A 17,396-nucleotide genomic window follows, 5' to 3' on the forward strand; every position below is an offset into this window, starting at 1 on the left:
CTCTTTTCGTATTATGAATAGCGGCACTCTTCTCATATTATAGATAGCGACCATCTTCTTCGATTTTGAATACCGGTCCTTATGAATAATGAACCTTTCCTCAAATTATGTATAGCGGTCCTTATGAATAGCGGTCCCTATGAATATTTGTCCTAAGTAATAGCGAGTAGATCCCGACTAATTTACGGTAAGAGTATTTTATTTTAAACCTCAAACAAATGTACATGTATCTGTAGTAGTAGTAGTATTCATTTTCTAGATTAGCTTTTAACCCATGATCGAACTGGGTCCATATAATCAGACGTGTGCTTCATCTATTTTATCTCCCTTTTAAGATGAATTAAAAATGTTGTGCTTTTCAATAATTCTCACTAAAAAAAAAATTCGTCATGATTTAGTTTAGTCAAGGCGCTCTCCAACTCCTTGATTCAGTTAAAGTTTAGCACAGTTTATTCCACTCACAAGTAAAAAAGAAAAAAAAAATACGATACATAATTACATGTATGTTAGTTACACAGGTATATTGACAATGCTATGTAATGTACAGCGTAATGGAAAGTTTGCAAGTGGAAGGACCGTTTAAAAAAGTTACAATTGTACGCAAAGGCCCTGATTGTAGGGAGAAAACAAATCATGAGCATATAATTATGGGTGACAGAAGGAGACGAAGGCAAAGGGAATGAGACAGCTATGAAGGACGAAGAGAGAGAAAGATAGAAAGGTAGGCAGGGAGAGAGGAAGCGGTAGAAAAGGGCTATAGAAAGAGAGAGAAAGAGAAACATCTAGTGAAGTATGGAATACAAGACAATATAAAGTTACAAACAAACAAAATATTTCAAAGGGCCAATGAAAGATGTTGTAACTCGCTTCAAAGTAAAATAGGCACGACATAGGTCTAAGACTAATTGCTTATTTGCAAGAAAAGGCGTGGTGCCAAGTTAAGTTAAGAAGATAAATTAGAGAAACAGATCAGTGAAAGTTTGAGCAATCCGATGAAAATTAAGAAAGTTATAATTTTTGAATTTGTGATCAATCAAACACAAATTGGTATCTTGCGAGTTCCCCTCCCATTTGCATCGTACTATACATAACATACACAACAAATTGGAGAGGAGCTCGCAAGATACGTCGAAGAGTTGCCAATTTGTGTTTGATTGATCACAACTTTTAAAAAAACAACACGGAAATAAAAACTAAAACAAATTTATCTCGTGCCTTCCTCATTAGAGATACATTAAAGTGAGAGCTCTTGAAACGGTGGATCACCCCCCCCCCCTTCCCGTGACGCCCCTTTCTCTTCAAATGAAGTTGGCTGTCTGGGGCTGCGCCAATGTGCTATTTGTTAAACTTTAAAACATCCTCTAATCATTTCCTTCTAAATGAGTCGCGATAAACATCACTGTAAAATTGAAACTTGTCAACAAGAGAATATCACCCATCCGGCTCTCTCGGCACTCGACAACTCTGCTTCAAATCAGCTGACTAGTCTGTAAATTTGAACTCTATGAAACAGACTTGCGTCGGAAACCGAATGGTGTAAAACAAAGAACAACCGAATTCGGTCATTTCCAAGACTTCCTCTAAAACACAATGCGCAACTAGAGATGCAAAACGAACCCCTCTCAAAATTCAAATACGTTTTGTTCGTTGATTGTGACCATTACTAATTTAGCAGCTACTAATTTACAAATAGGTCGGTGCCTCTAAACTACGAATAGCTTGATGCAAACGGGCTAGGGGAGCTCTACATCAGCATCGTTTGCCCATATATATCTACGAGCGTCTGCTCCAAGTCCTCACATTCTTTTCGTCGACCGCTCATCGTAACGGACAGCGAAGAGATCCAAGTTCTTTGTCGAAACTGACCAGGAAAGAAAAATTATATTTTGCTACTTTTGAAATCATTCCACGGAACATTTCTCAGAATGGTAAGTGCTGACAATTTATTGTTTATTATCTTGAATCATAGTATAGTTAATCCTCCTCAAATAGTCTATGTAATAACAGATGAGTAAATCATTTTGAATTCATTCGTAAGACAGGACGTACGTTTCAAGCTTTCATTCGTTGGCGCTTGATAATTAAAGGTAAAGGGTAAAAAAAAAAAAAAAGGGAGAGAATTTTCGTAGATTAAGCAGAATCATGCATGTGCAGTCATTCTGGTTTTAAAAATAGAACAGAAAGGCGGCGATGACGAGCTGTTCCGTGTATCTGGTGAAATGTCCTCTGTGAGTCTGTGACATATCACTTTTATCTTTTTTCCCCCATCCAAATATGGAAAATCTATTGATAATCACCATTGGACACTACTAAAAACTAAATAGATAAAATAGTTCTACGATACATCGACTTGACCGAGCGACATGATAAATGGATGGGCGACATGCTTATTAGCTCAACAGCGCGATGCATGCATCGATCAGGTCACAGGTAGGTCAACATGATGAGCGATGCATTTCCAAGGTGTTTCGTTTCATCAAGATTAATTGATGTAGGCCAACTTCACGGACAGCAGTGAATTTGACTGTGGCTCGCATTTCAAGTTGGTCGTCTTACGTTGATGAAACCAGACTTGAATGTTTTTTGTCCTTCAAGGAAAATCCAACCTTGATAGCAAACCAATCTAGAGGAAAGAAACATCCGAGAAGTAACCTGGTGAAAGTTAGAATGAAAACGGAAGAAAAATGAGAAAGTTATGAAGTATAAAAGTTGTAATCACTATTATAGGTATGGGCTCTTCAAATTGGCCGAATCGCTAATGTCTCTGTGATGTAGTGGCAGACAACTTTCTCATCTGTTGAGAGAATTAGGGGGGGGGCGGAATTAAACTTTGATTCCTGCTCCTCTATCTCACGATCTTTTCTGAGCATGGCCATGGCTCACAACCGAGGATGGAAGGGGGAGAGGGGGGGAGGAGGGGGGGGGGGGGGGTGACATAGCTTATTCATTTACCTTTCGTAACAGAAAAGCGAGGTTCGATTTGAAATGTATAATGAAAACATAATGAGAACATTGCCAAAAGTGAGAAGGCACTTAGGAGAAAAAAAATGAAATTAATTGTATTTTTACACGACAAACAGGAGTTGCCCATGACTACGTCACAATCCACTGACCAAATTGTCTACTTCAGATTCGCAAAGATTGATCTCATGTTTCAAATATTCATAACTCTCTTATAATTGGTCCGATTTATTAAATACTTTCGCCATTCCGTTTATATTACTTGTCTGCTTTCATTCAAATTGCTGATGGATTGCCCTTTAATACCCTTGAATAGTTAAACTTGGCTGTCGGAAAACTAAAGAATTTGCTAATCAACAGTGTTACTAAAAATATGTTCCATTATTTTAGGAAATGTAGACCAAATTATAACACTGTGTTATACACTGAATCTTTCAGTAGAACATACATGTAAAGCTTAGATTTATTTGTCTAGATATACATGTAGGAGCTGCCTGGATATGTAAAGCAGATTTATACTATTGCACAAATTTAGGAAATTCCCTGTTACTCATATTTCCCAAGATCCCTGAGATTATAGGATTTTTAAAAAGAATTGGTCTCTTCCTGACTGGAAGTGTTGACTGCTCAGATTGCTGAGTCAAGGTGAATTTCTTGAAAATCCAAGTGTTTCTCATCAAGGAATCTATCCGTTATCTGGTCCCCCTCTCCTGTCGTTCAAACGTTCATCTGCATTTTTTATGTAATTCCTTTCAAAATCACTCTGAAGACTGTTATAGTGTTACCTTTGTTTTTGAAAAGTGCTACTTTTTACTTCAGATATGTGCTCCTTTTTCTTTCTAATAAGTGCGCCTTTTCACAAAGAAAAGGTGCTCCTTTTTACTTCAGATAAGTGCCTCTTTTCCTATCTAGTACCCCTTTTCACCTCTGATAAGTTCCCCTATTGTGATATGATAGATATGTGGTGTCCCTCTTACTTTGACAAGTGCCACTTTTCCCTTTCAATATTAAAAATGCCCGTATTCCCTACTTAGTGTCCCTTTTTAGGCCGGGTGCTAGATGTGCCCTTTAGAAAAATCTCTAACACGTGCCCCTTTTACTTTGATACGTGCCAAATTTCCCCTCCATATCTATAAATATGTATGAAAAGTATGCCCCTTATACACTAAAATGTTTGCCCATTTAAACTACCATGACATATTTTATTCAACCACGACATATTTTATTCAACTGCTGAACGACGCATTTTCCAACATATCTTATAAACCTCACGCCTTTTTGCACTTTATAGAATGCCAAGGTAATCAATTGCCCTTTGATGAGGAATATAAATGTTTTCAAACTCATAGACATGATTACCATAATATGTGCTACTTAACAAGATAAAAATAATTATAATACGAACAATTTATATAGCGCTTGTGACATAAAAGTTTCAAAGCGCTGTACACAAATCAAGATTACTTCAAGGAAAATCAATATTACTATAATAAATGGAATTAACACCAACAAGATGTTTTCTTTTTCTTTCTCATCTCTCATCTCTCTCGAAACAGTAAATTTCTCCCTAAAATGTGCCCCTGATTAAAAAAGACTGAGAGTTAAATTTTTCTTAAATTTCCCCGAAACTCGCTCTCTACGCTCGTTTGCATTCATAGTTATCTGATTAAGTAATAATTATATTGACGTCTTTATAAATGTTTTCCTTATGACATTGCTAAGTTTTAAAACCCAATTAATCAGGATCGGTTATTGCATCGGGGTCCGCTCGCTATTCATAAAGACCGCTATTCGTAAGGACCGCTATTCATAATTTGAGAAAAGGGTCGCTATTCATAATATGAGAAGAGAGTGGCTATGCATAATACAAGATTTCCCCATCTTCTCGTATTATGAATAGAGACCCCGATTTCGTGTGATGAATAGGGGTCCTTATGAGTAAATGGATGCGCGATTGCTCAGTCGGTAGAGCAGTGGTCTCGTAATCCGGTGACCCGGGCTCGAAACCAAGGCGATGCGCCAGTGCCCTTTGGTAAGGCATTAATCCTCATTACCAGGTCTCTCGGAGAGGACCTAAAGCCGTCGGCCGTCTGGTTGCTAACTTACAAGCATTTATGCTTTCTTAGCAGTCAGGTAAAATAATCACCACCATTCATTGTACAATGTGAATTATGAATAGCGACCATTATCTCATATTATGAATAACGGTCATTATGACTTTATGATTAGTGACCCCCCCCCCCCCTCCCCTTCCGTTTTATGAACAGCGGTCCTTCACCTTTAGGAAGCTCCACGTAACGAATAGCGGTCCTTATAAACAGCGGTCCTAATGAATAGCTGTCCTTATGAATAGCGGTCCTTATGACTAGCGGTCCTTATGACTAGCGAGGTTAAGAACTAATCGGTCGTATTAATGTGACCACCAAAATCTTCGAATGTTTGCTTGCTTGCAAATGAATATTCAGACCATCACATACAACATCAATATATTCGGCTGAAGCAGTATCTTAATTGGACCACGTAAAAAAAAAATCCAGAAGATCATACCTGATAATATATCTATTTTCGTGTAAGGGTATATGCAATGTCTAAAGATTGCAATTTTTCGCTTTGAGGTTATCCTTTTTGGTTGTCCCTTTTTTTCTAAAAAGTGCCCCTTTTTGCTGGGGAGCTCCCTTTTTGAAAAACGCTCCGCCGCCCATGTCAAAGAAATGGTTAATACATGTACATACAGCAGCAGTAATAAATGAAAAATGTAGCCTATACCAATAAGATTTCCAATGGTACATGCTATCGACTGGTTTCCTTATTAGTGCTTATGGTCTTTATTGAAGCCACATTCCTTTTAGTTTTACCAGATGATAGATCATTCCCTTTAACAATGCCTTACTACCCACACACATCTAAAGGTATACTTAATAGCATACGGTACAAATCAGTACAGCCTGGGATGAAGACTCCATGCTGTGTAACGAGGCAGGGGGGGGCATATTTAAGAATTTGCTATGGCGTATCCAGAATTCGATACACATCAGGGGGCGGAATCCAGTGAACGGAGGGGGTGGGTAGCTAAGGAGGAATCCTGGATGTGTAACATTAGCGTCCCATGTCATAGATCGATTGTGAGTCCCCACTGCAAGTTTGATTTGTATGTTAAATCTAACGAAACGGGGGGGGGGGGGAGGCGCTTACATCGGATCATCGCGTCGGGTCGGGTGGTCGAGCTACTCAATATTTTGTGAAAACATGCCCTTTTATTCACGGAATAGTAGGGGGAGTAATGTGTGTGAAAAAACCCCTTTCCTCTACAAATGGTCTTGTCCAATTTACCCGACGCTTTTTGAAAACCCTTCGGCAAAAAAGTCGTGTACCCCTACCACCCGACCGAATGCGGCACCCCCAATTATGCCCAATGTCTATGATCTTAAACATTGGTTTTATAGTATTTGTTTTCAATGAGATATTCGTCTCTTTTTCTCCACAGCGTGAATGTATCTCGATCCATGTCGGCCAAGCCGGAGTCCAGATAGGCAATTCCTGCTGGGAGCTGTACTGCCTGGAGCACGGCATCCAGCCCGATGGCCAAATGCCCTCAGACGCCTCCCTCGGTGGTCGAAGTGGTCATGGACATGGTGGTGGTGATGACTCCTTCAATACCTTCTTCAGTGAGACTGGAGCTGGCAAGCACGTTCCCCGCTGCGTCTTCGTCGATCTCGAACCAACTGTCATAGGTGTGTAGAATAGACAAATGAAATTGTTAAAGTAGAGTCTTTCTTACGTAGTGGGGAAATCATGTCGACTGACAGCCAATGAGACTCACAGACCATAGAACATACGCAGGGGCGGCGATCCCGAGGGGAACGGGGGGGGGGCGCGTCCTCCCTCGATTTCTTTTTAGAGGGGATCGTCCCCTCGGAAAATTTGAAAAAGTGAGGAAAAAATGTATAGGAAATACTGATTGAAGACTGCGACACACTTTTAGGCTCTGGAGGGTCCAAGAGTGCAGCGTTTAGACAAATAAAAATGCACAAATCTTCTCACTCGGGAGTTACGCTCCCTCGCATAATATCTTCAAAATGTACAAGTAGATTTTGTAGAAAAGTGAAGTGTGAAAAAAAATATATTGCTTGTTTTTATACTATTGTTCTTTTAATACACTAAAACTTCAAAATACCTGTAAGGGGATAGTCACTTCCGTCACCGTCACCCCTCTCGTTCACTATGCTCCCTCGCACTGGCGTACTGATGGGGGGCTTGGGGCAGTTTTCCCCCTCAATAAAATTCATACGTTGTTTATTTCTAATTCGATACCAGTGATGCCTATTCGATGCCTATGTACTCCTGAAGGTATCATAGATATGTATGCTGACGATACGACACTTACCGTCAGTGCAAATGATGCAACTGTTGTGGAAGAAAAATTAACTGTTGCGTTAAACAGAGTCATGGCATGGATTAAGGAAAATCGTCTTGTTCTTAACACTGAAAAAACTTGTGTCATGTTAATAGGCTCTCCTGCTAATCTCAAGAAAATTGAATCTTTTACCATTTCATTAAACGGCAATTTGATCAAAAGAGTTCAATTCACCAAATGCTTAGGACTTTTGATAGATGAAGAATTGAAATGGTCTAAACAAATCGAAAACGTAAGTAAACTTACCCAGAAAAACATTAGCATGATAAAGAGAGCAAAAAAAAATTTGCCTCAAAAATCCTTAAAGTTACTTTATAACAGTCTAGTGTTGCCACGATTAGATTACTGCTCTGTTGTATGGTCGAACCGATTTCATTCTCATACAACTAAGCTGCAAAAAATTCAAAAGAGGGCCGCAAGAATAATATTGAACAAGACATATGACACACCGTCGGCTGATTTGTTCACAAGTCTGAAATGGATGACACTAGAAAAGCGGTTTGAGTTAAGTCGCGTTATGATGATATATAAATGCGTTCATAACTTAGCACCTTCTTACCTTCAGGTAGGCTTAATCAATCCTAATGATGTACATGAGCATCATACAAGGCAAATAGACAGTGGATGTTTACGTGTGCCTAGATTTCACACTGATTGTTATAAGTGTAGCCCAATTGTTTCTTCCATATTTGAATGGAATAAGCTAGATAATTCATTGAGAACGGCTTCCTCTGTCAATTCATTTAAGAGATTGTTTAAACAAAGTTGTAATTTGTGAATGGCTCAGCCGTACATACACTACGTGCATGTTCTGTAATATTTACATGACTTATTCACATAATTGCGACTTAATTAATATTTTCCTATTGACATTACTGTTTACTAGGTTAATGATTATATTTATTTTGCAAACGAGTATTATTTTTGTAACTGTTCTGTATAAATGTTATAAACGATGTAAATATGTTCATTCAGGGCCCCATGGAAGACCACTACTTGTTGGTGAATGGGCTACCCTGTCAAAATATTAGAAATAAATAAATAAATAAAAATTTACAGATTTTGTTGAAATGGACCTGGACCCCACCAAGGGCCTTAAAGCGTGCCCCTGGATGCTCATCTGATCGTAATTTAGTGCTTAAAATCCCTGAGCTTCTGGGGTTCCGCCCCCGGACACCACTCACCTTAGTGACCTGCATGCCAGTGTCACAAATAAGGTATTAAAATATGCTCATCTGACAGTAATTAAATGCCTAAATCCCCTGAGCTTCCGAGGCTTCGCCCCTGGAAGCCACCAGGGGCCCTAAGGCAGGCCCCTGGCCCTGGATGCTCATCTGACCATAATGAAATGCCTAAAACCAGCTTGACCCTCGCCGGGGCTTTGCTCTACCTGATCGTAAATACTTCAGCCCCCCCCCCCACACTTTGAAAAATGTTCCACGGTGCCTGCATGTAACATGTAAGAATGGTGGTGATGCAGATTTTTTCTGCCCCCCCCCCCCCCGCAACGTTTTTGGTCATTACGCCACTGCTCCCTCGTCCCTCGCATTTCGTTCCCCCGGTCATGAAAATAAATCGCCGCCCCTAAACCTACGGCACACGAGACGTTAAGTCGCTGAGACCAACAGCTTACGAGAAACAATGGTCTGGTTTAACGATAACAATAATGGTCACCGTGAGGGTATATGGCAATTGCTAACACAAAGGTTTCCGTCATCCGATCAGGTTCCCATTCTCTCCATGGTATGGAGTGGCAAATGTGGATTAATGCCTTGCCAAAGGACACTAGTACCGAGGATCAAACCTTGAACCTTGAACCTTGAACCTGGAAGAATTACTTTCCCAAAAGCGTGAACGCTGTCCTGGAGAGGACTGTCCTGTGTTGCGTGCTGTTGGTGATGTGCTGTTGGTGAACCCACGACCTATCCTCAGAATGCTGCCAGAAGTATGATGTGAGTATCCTGGGATGTTAGTTTGTGGGCTGTAGCACTTACCGGCAGCTGCTGCATCTCTCCAATACCACAATTTATTGTTCTTCCGATGGACGTATATGTCATGGTCTTCATCTTCTTTAACTTTAACATTGGCGATTAAATTTGTGAGACGATAAGTGAAAATTTTTATTTTCTGTAAATTGTTACACTGTTTGAAGGTTTGTTGATATCCAGTATGATCTCATTTCCCCTCCCCTTCATCATGTTGCAGATGAGGTTCGTACCGGTACCTACCGTCAGCTCTTCCACCCTGAGCAGCTGATCACTGGCAAGGAGGATGCTGCCAACAACTACGCCCGTGGGCACTACACCGTCGGCAAAGAACAGATTGACATCGTTATCGATAGAATCCGCAAGCTGGTAAGTGACGTATCCTCCTCGTCCACACCATTAAAAGTGTTTGCAATGGAGCATCGCTTTAGTGGGGATGGGAATGGCGTTGAAAACGGAGTCCGTATAGACATTAGAACAACACGGAGATGGGTAACAAGATGATAAGAAGGAAAAAATGTAGGACCCGTTCCTACGCTGTACCCCCCCCCCCCCCCCCAATCGATGGTGTCGCTATAAATTCGCCTTTCATCAAAAGGGAAGTCCACCCTGATATTAAGTTTGTTTTAATACAAGCAAAATATGAGAGAAGCAGGTCAGCAAAAATCGGCTAAAAATTAGAAAGTTATGAATTTTTGAAGGTACGATCAATTAAACACAAATTGGCAACTCTGTGACGTATCTTGCGAGCTCCCTTCTGGTTTGCCCTGTTCTAAAAAAAACTTCATATTTTCCCTTAGGAAAATTGTTTAATCATACATTCACCCGAAATATAAGTTTTGCAAAAAAATTGTATACATTCCCTGTATGAAACAAATCAATTCCGTCATCAATAACTTTATAACAATTTTCTGTACAGAGCAAATTGGAGAGGAGCTCGCAAGATACGTCACAGAGTTGCCAATTTGTTGTTGATTGATTGCAACTTTTTAAAAATGCCTAACTTTCGAAATTCAAGTTGCTTTATTGGTTTTCGCTCAAAATTGATTTCAGGATGGTCCTTCCCTTTACCCAAGACCGGTGCTCCCCTACCCACTGACCGCGCAGTGGCTGACTAGACCAAGATCTTGACTAGACCCAATGCTACTCTTTTGTCAGTTCAAACCATTTCAGACATCCCCTGTAGGAGTATATTATTATTGAGTGATGTCTGCAATATTGAACATGTCACCTTTTGAAGAATGCAAGGTCCAAATGCAACCTATCAGGTTGAATACTGTTCCCCTAATGATGCAGCTAATCAGCCCTTCGTGTAGGATTTTAATTTGTATTTCATATAAAGGTTTTTCAGAAAGATCCTCATCAGAGTGTTCCGTCCGTAGAATTCTAGAAAGTTGTACTTTGTTCATATTAAACATTAAAGACCTTCGGTATACAAGAGATTTAGTAACCCGTGAGTTCTTCCTCAAGTACTACGTATTATTATGATTGCAGAGTTTAAGAAAATAGACATGTGATATGATCTTAAAGGTATTACAAAGTTTTGGGAAATTTGGAAAAATGGGTGGATAGTGATTTTATACAATTTTGATATATTTGGATGCCCCTGTGGATGTTTTTAAAACATCAGAAATTTTAGCCCCTAAAACACTTCTGCCTTCGAGAAAAATTGAATATAAAGATTTACCGGTGCTCCCGGTAAATTTTGATAAATTTCAAATAGCTCCTACGGCCGTATAATGGTAGCTGCGACCATGAAAATCTCAGAGTTTATAGTTGTGGTATATAATTTCCGAGCGAGAATAGCTAATCGGTCGATTTTAGTCAATAAACATTGTTTTATAGCTTAATTAATATCTTGACCTTGAGAGGGAGCTATTCAACTTAAAATGTTTATTATTTACAATTTCATAACTCTAGAGTCGATTTCGACCGCGACAACGATCACTGAATATTGTATGATCATATATGTTTCCAATATGTTCATTTGAACCAAATTCATGACCCCATACCAAAACTTTGTATTACCTTTAAACCTTAATTGTGCTATGTTCTCATACCCGCAACGTTTTCAAGCGAGAAGTGACAAGCTATAGGGTGACATTTTAGAAGTGGAATATGAAAACAAAAGTGTAATTTGGTAAGCTCTATTAGAATCAAGCTTCTATATTACTGGAATTCCTTACATGTATTGCATTTCGCATTTTCTTTTGTAGAGAACATTTAAAACAATTTAAAATTTTCATCACTAATAAATATAATGTAAAACAGATTGAAAATTGCTGGTTTCATCGATGATGAGGAAATGAATTTGCAAATTTAGATTTACTGAAATTTATGGTTTTTACCTCCTTACAGGCTGACCAATGCACAGGTCTCCAAGGATTTCTCATCTTCCACAGCTTCGGTGGCGGCACTGGCTCTGGCTTCACCTCCCTGCTCATGGAGCGTCTTTCTGTCGATTACGGAAAGAAGTCCAAGCTTGAGTTCTCCATCTATCCGGCACCCCAGATAGCCACTGCCGTAGTCGAGCCCTATAATGCCATTTTGACAACCCACACCACCCTGGAGCACTCCGACTGTGCCTTCATGGTCGACAACGAAGCCATCTACGATATCTGCCGTCGCAACCTTGACATCGAGCGTCCCAGCTACACCAACCTCAACAGACTTATCTCTCAAGTCGTCTCCTCCATCACCGCTTCTCTGCGATTCGACGGCGCCCTCAATGTCGATTTGACCGAGTTCCAGACCAACTTAGTGCCTTATCCTCGAATCCATTTTCCCCTGGCTACCTATTCACCCGTAGTCTCAGCTGAAAGGGCCTTCCACGAGCAGTTGACCGTTGCTGAGATCACCAACGCCTGCTTCGAGCCCTCCAATCAGATGGTGAAGTGCGATCCCCGTCATGGCAAGTACATGGCTTGTTGTCTTCTATTCAGAGGTGATGTCGTCCCCAAGGATGTCAACGCCGCCATTGCTACCATCAAGACCAAGCGTTCCATCCAGTTCGTCGACTGGTGTCCAACTGGCTTCAAGGTCGGTATCAACTACCAACCACCCACCGTCGTCCCTGGTGGTGATCTTGCTAAGGTTCAGCGTGCCGTCTGCATGTTGAGCAACACCACCGCAGTCGCTGAGGCCTGGGCCCGTCTCGACCACAAGTTCGATCTGATGTACGCCAAGCGTGCTTTCGTCCATTGGTACGTCGGAGAAGGTATGGAGGAAGGAGAGTTCTCCGAGGCTCGTGAGGATATGGCTGCACTGGAGAAGGACTACGAAGAAGTTGGCATGGATTCTGTAGATCCCGCAGACGAAGAAGAGCAGGATGAATATTGAAATAATGGGACAGGGAGCACTACAAGAGTTCTGTTAGGAAATACGAAGTTAAATAATGGGCTTAACCACCAACTTCTATTCCTTAGATAAATTCAGATCCATAAATGATATCAAAAGGAGAGACAGTTTCAATCATGAAACTTGTTTTTTTTTTAGAGAAAAAAACAACAACCATACTTTTATACTTATTTGTAAAATCACCCCTTTGGGATCTCTTGAATAATTATTTTTCAGTCGTGAGTAGAAAGGGAGTATATTATACATGACCATGTAACATCATTTATGTACCTCATGCAATATTTCACGTACGTGGATTAATAATTTTTCAGTTTGTGCAAAGATTTAGCAATAAAAATTCGGAAAGGAAAGAAATGCATCTAAAAATGTATGTGGTTTTGTATGATACATTTACTCAGGCGCGTACGTAGTAGGGGGGGGGGGGGATTCGGGGGTTACCGCCCCCCCCCTTTTGGGTTTTTTTATGTGTGTTTTGGAGGAACCCCCCCCCCCTTGTTTTTGTTTTTTTTCAACCTTACCCCCCCCCCCCCCCCCCCCCCCCCTAACGGAACGAAATGTCGATTCGGCAAATTTTCAAATGTTGAGACAAAAAAAAAAAAAAAAAAAATGTCCTCTTACCCCCCACCGCTTATTTAGCGGTTGGCTGAGTCGTTGAGAAAATTTCGGTCCTATTTAAGAATGTTTAACTCCCCCCCCCCCCCCTGAAAAAAATCCTGCGTACGCTATTGCATTTACTTAATGATGAAACAGAACAAGAACAATGGGTAAGAATGGAAGTTTATTCCCTTGGCAATATCAACATCCTTCCGAAAAAATTGTATTCGATTGTGGGAATACAGTGTATTTGTCTGCATGGCCCCTTCAACCCCCACTTTCACTAGCTGTAACAGAACTAGACCAGGGTCGGAGAGACGCAAATGAATATAAAGTTTATGTGAGAAAGCGGGGATCCTTCGCAATATTGAGCAAAGAAGAAAGCCAAAAAATAAATGCAGCGGTGGATGTTTTAGAAAAGTGTGTCGTAAACGGAAGTAAAAGAAATCAGTGCGAGGATGAATAAGAAGAGATAACGGGAAAGAAGGGTAGAGGGATCGGGAGAGAGAGAGAGAGTGAGAGAAAGAGAGAGAGAGAGAGAGAGAGAGAGAGAGAGAGATTGGGAGAAAGAGAGGTAGAGAAAGATAGTGCTAATAGGAAAATACATATACATTAATTTATTTTAAAACAGTCATCCTGTAATCTGTCAAAAGATGGCGCGCTTGACAATAGACCAAGAATACTCATGACGAAAAACTCGCTCTCCGACCCCGACCCCCATACGGAATTTTCTGTCACTGTCACTCTGTCCTATTTTAAAGAACATACATTCACTTGTAATCATTGGCCTGCTGAAGGATTACGTATTGATGTTATGATTCGATACAATGACAGGGCACACGTGTCCTATGTTATGAGGTGGTGACACCCCGTAATTTAAGTCGATAATCAATAAGCGCAGCCAAACGGATAATCTGTTTGATTGAGTGTGAGGTAGACCGTGACAACGAATCGAACTAAGTGCAAAGACAGGAACATCATTAAAGAAAAACTTGAGTTCTGGTAAAAAAATAAATAAATGAAATCTCACAGAATCAAACGAAACTTTCACTGAATGTTCAAGATTACAAATAAATGTCATTTGGCAAACAATTTTGGTAGAAAATGTACATTGGCTGAGTAATGAGCATAGAAAGATAAGGAAATCAAGGTTAGTAGCCATTTGTGTAGTCCCATATATATCTTTCTGTGTACAGTGTTTGTTACTTTACCAAGACTGGGCCAAATTTATTATGATTTTGATGACTCCAGAACCTTGCAGTTCACATCAATACTTACATGTTACATGATCAACTTTTTCTGATCCATTCCACACCTTTTCTTTCACAAGGCAATCGCATTACCAGAATTCAACTTTATCTTTAAACTTCATTCTACAAGTAAACATAGTACACTCAGCCTCAGCATACATTGTATCAATTAATATATCAATTTCAAACCTATTACAACATATTTTATAGGTTATGTGCTTTCTTTCGTTCAATCAATATGTGATTCAAAGCTGTGCCAGATTCTCTGTCAAAACCACTGTTGGCCAAAAAACTGGAATGCTTTTTTTTTTTTTGTTACCTCTTTTCATGAAATGATTACTACATTATGGTCAGATGACTGAAGAGTCATAGAGACTGATCGATAGAGTTCTGTAAAGGATATCATTTTTTATCTGTCAACTATAAACCATTATTTTCACAATCATTTCATGAAATTAGGTAAGGAAAATTATACCAAATAATTATGGGCATCAGTGTCAAAGGGGTGGTACTACAGCAAACATGGATATTGTCGAAGACATCACATTCACTAATCGATATACCACGAGACCAACAACCTAAACAAAATGACAATGACGCTCTCTTAAGAAAAGTTTCCAATAGGCCCAAGAGATCGACCCGTCAGCTAGTCGGTCCAGAATGTTGAACGTCGGTCTTCAGAACCGTAAGGCCCGCTTTTAGAAGTCCCGCAAGGCCGACATTACCGGTTTCAAGGGCTGTCGGTCTCTATATGGAAAAAAAAATCCGGAGACGGCACCGGAGTCATGAATCCATCATGCAGTGTTTTTTTGTTGATAAATGTCTCTCTCTTGAAAAAAAAAAATCCATTAATTTTTTTACATCAAGGTATAGCCAACTTATCGTGGAGGTCATTTTGCATGTATCTGTATAAATAAACTCCGGTTTTCTTTAGAAATACGTATGACGGTTGAACGACAGTACAAACAAGTGGTGACCCTAAATCGATACGATCAATAGCCATATGTGTGGTTGGCTTGAGAGGTGGCTTGTCATTTGTCTAATTTCCCGATACATAATGACAGGATCAATGGCGAAATCGGTTACAACAAAAGTTATGACTATATTAAGAATAATGATAATGAAATGAGACACAGGAATGGGGGGGGGGAGAATGACAGAGAGAGAGAGAGAGAGAGAGAGAGAGAGAGACGAAAAGAGAGCAGAGAGAAGGACTTATAAATGAGAGGAAATACCATACAGACCAAATAGGCAGACAGTCAGTCATTCTTGAAATAATTCATCGTCTGTTCGAACGGAGCCAGAAGAGTTTTATCACAAGTGCAACAGAACAGGATGAAACTATTAAACTGTTTGATACATTTTCAAGCGTTTTTAATAACTTTTAAAAACAGATTAAGAAGAATTTAAGGAAATATAGACAATACAGAATCTTTCAAGTTGTGTAATATGAAAGGAAACCAAAACCTTCATACTAAGTTATTTTTATTGTAAAGTTTAAAAGATTTGAATAAAATCAGTGAAAATTTGAACAAAATCGGACAAGGAATAAGAAAGTTAGAGCTTTTTGAAGTGACTAGTCACTAGAGGGCGGTATTCAATTTGATGACATCCTCTGTGAACAACTCTCCATGCCTTCTGTACATAAAATTTCACAATTTGTTTGTTTTCTTCGTATTTATTTGTGTTCTTGATCCGACTTCATAACATGTGAAGTAGAATATCATTTTGCATTCTATATCTTGCTTTCAGGGGAGTACATTATCTCAATCACAAGAAAGAAGGAAAAACATGAAATTTGATGTACAAAAGGCATGGAGAGTTTTCCACAGATGATGTCATCAAATTGAATACCGCCCTCTAGTGACTAGTAATTTCAAAAAGCTCTTACTTCCTTATTCCTTGCCCGATTTTGTTCAAATTTTCACTGATATTTTTCAAATATCTTAAACTTTACAATAAAAGTAACTTGGTATGAAGGTTTTGGTTTCCTTTAAGTATTGAGGCAGTTTTAGAGCATGGACAGTTTTGTCAAGAATATATTGTTAAAATTGACCTTGACATAATTGTGCGCAGGAAAAATAGAAAGTATAAAAATAACACGGAATCTCATTATCCTCGTGTAGAAAATTACGATCGAGAAGATAACATTTAATTATTGGGGGCCTAAGTAGTTCAACGATCTGACTTCTTATTTAAATATGGAACAATTTAGCCTACTGCAACATTGCAAAACTCTATTGGCCGACAATAGTTTTTCGAGTTCATAACTCGGTTCGGGAATACAACGTGTTCCTGCTTTGTATGCGCGGTCTTCCTTTCGTGTTCTGTAAAGCAGATCGAATTATATCATCTTTGTGTGGTCAGAAAACTGTTGTACCTTTTGAAAGATGTGGTTACATGAGGCACCATTTTTCGTTCGACCCGTGGTCTGGGCAGGGAGGTGAACTCACATGCCCTGGTCTGGGGGTCTGGGACTAGCCCGCCAACTGAAAATGACCGCTCCTTGCACTCACAAACAATAAAACGCTCTCTGATTGGTTGAACTGATGTGGTTTCCCTGGAAACGCCTCGACTAGTCTGTTTGTTGACTTGGAGCAAACTGGAGATTGGGAGGTCCTTATAAAGAGTGCTCTAACTGGCCAAACGGCATTAGAATCACATTGCTTACGGCACATCATACGTTGCGAGCAGTTCGTGAAAATTTCACTACAAACAATCACATCATGGTAAGTTAGTTTTATTTATTCATTTGAAATCATAATTTAGTTGATCCGCAGAGGAATTGCTCTATTTCGTCAATTAATCTATAAAATACGAAATTTTATGACGGTT

General features: G+C 39.7%; 1 protein-coding gene and 1 pseudogene across 1 annotated transcript; both read left to right on the forward strand.

Moving 5' to 3' along the window:
* Positions 1 to 1,910: 1,910 nt before the first annotated feature.
* On the forward strand, positions 1,911 to 12,721 carry LOC115928392 (tubulin alpha-1B chain-like). Its single transcript, XM_030995552.1, has 4 exons — positions 1,911 to 1,928; positions 6,446 to 6,692; positions 9,581 to 9,729; positions 11,719 to 12,721. Exons 1-4 carry the CDS (start codon positions 1,926 to 1,928, stop codon positions 12,697 to 12,699), a joined length of 1,380 nt encoding a protein of 459 aa, XP_030851412.1. The 5' UTR covers positions 1,911 to 1,925; the 3' UTR covers positions 12,700 to 12,721.
* A 4,551-nt stretch (positions 12,722 to 17,272) lies between these two features.
* Positions 17,273 to 17,396, forward strand: part of LOC115918257 — a 37,213-nt pseudogene continuing 37,089 nt past the window's right edge.

This window comes from Strongylocentrotus purpuratus, unplaced genomic scaffold (assembly GCF_000002235.5).
Source record: "Strongylocentrotus purpuratus isolate Spur 01 unplaced genomic scaffold, Spur_5.0 spur5_contig_853, whole genome shotgun sequence".
Taxonomy (NCBI): Eukaryota; Metazoa; Echinodermata; class Echinoidea; order Camarodonta; family Strongylocentrotidae; genus Strongylocentrotus; species Strongylocentrotus purpuratus.

Excerpts from the sequence above, each read along its gene's own strand:
- LOC115928392 (XM_030995552.1), top strand. Across the intron at positions 6,693-9,580 it reads TCTCGAACCAACTGTCATAG|ATGAGGTTCGTACCGGTACC; the intron begins GTGTGTAGAATA and ends ATCATGTTGCAG. Across the intron at positions 9,730-11,718 it reads TCGATAGAATCCGCAAGCTG|GCTGACCAATGCACAGGTCT; the intron begins GTAAGTGACGTA and ends ACCTCCTTACAG.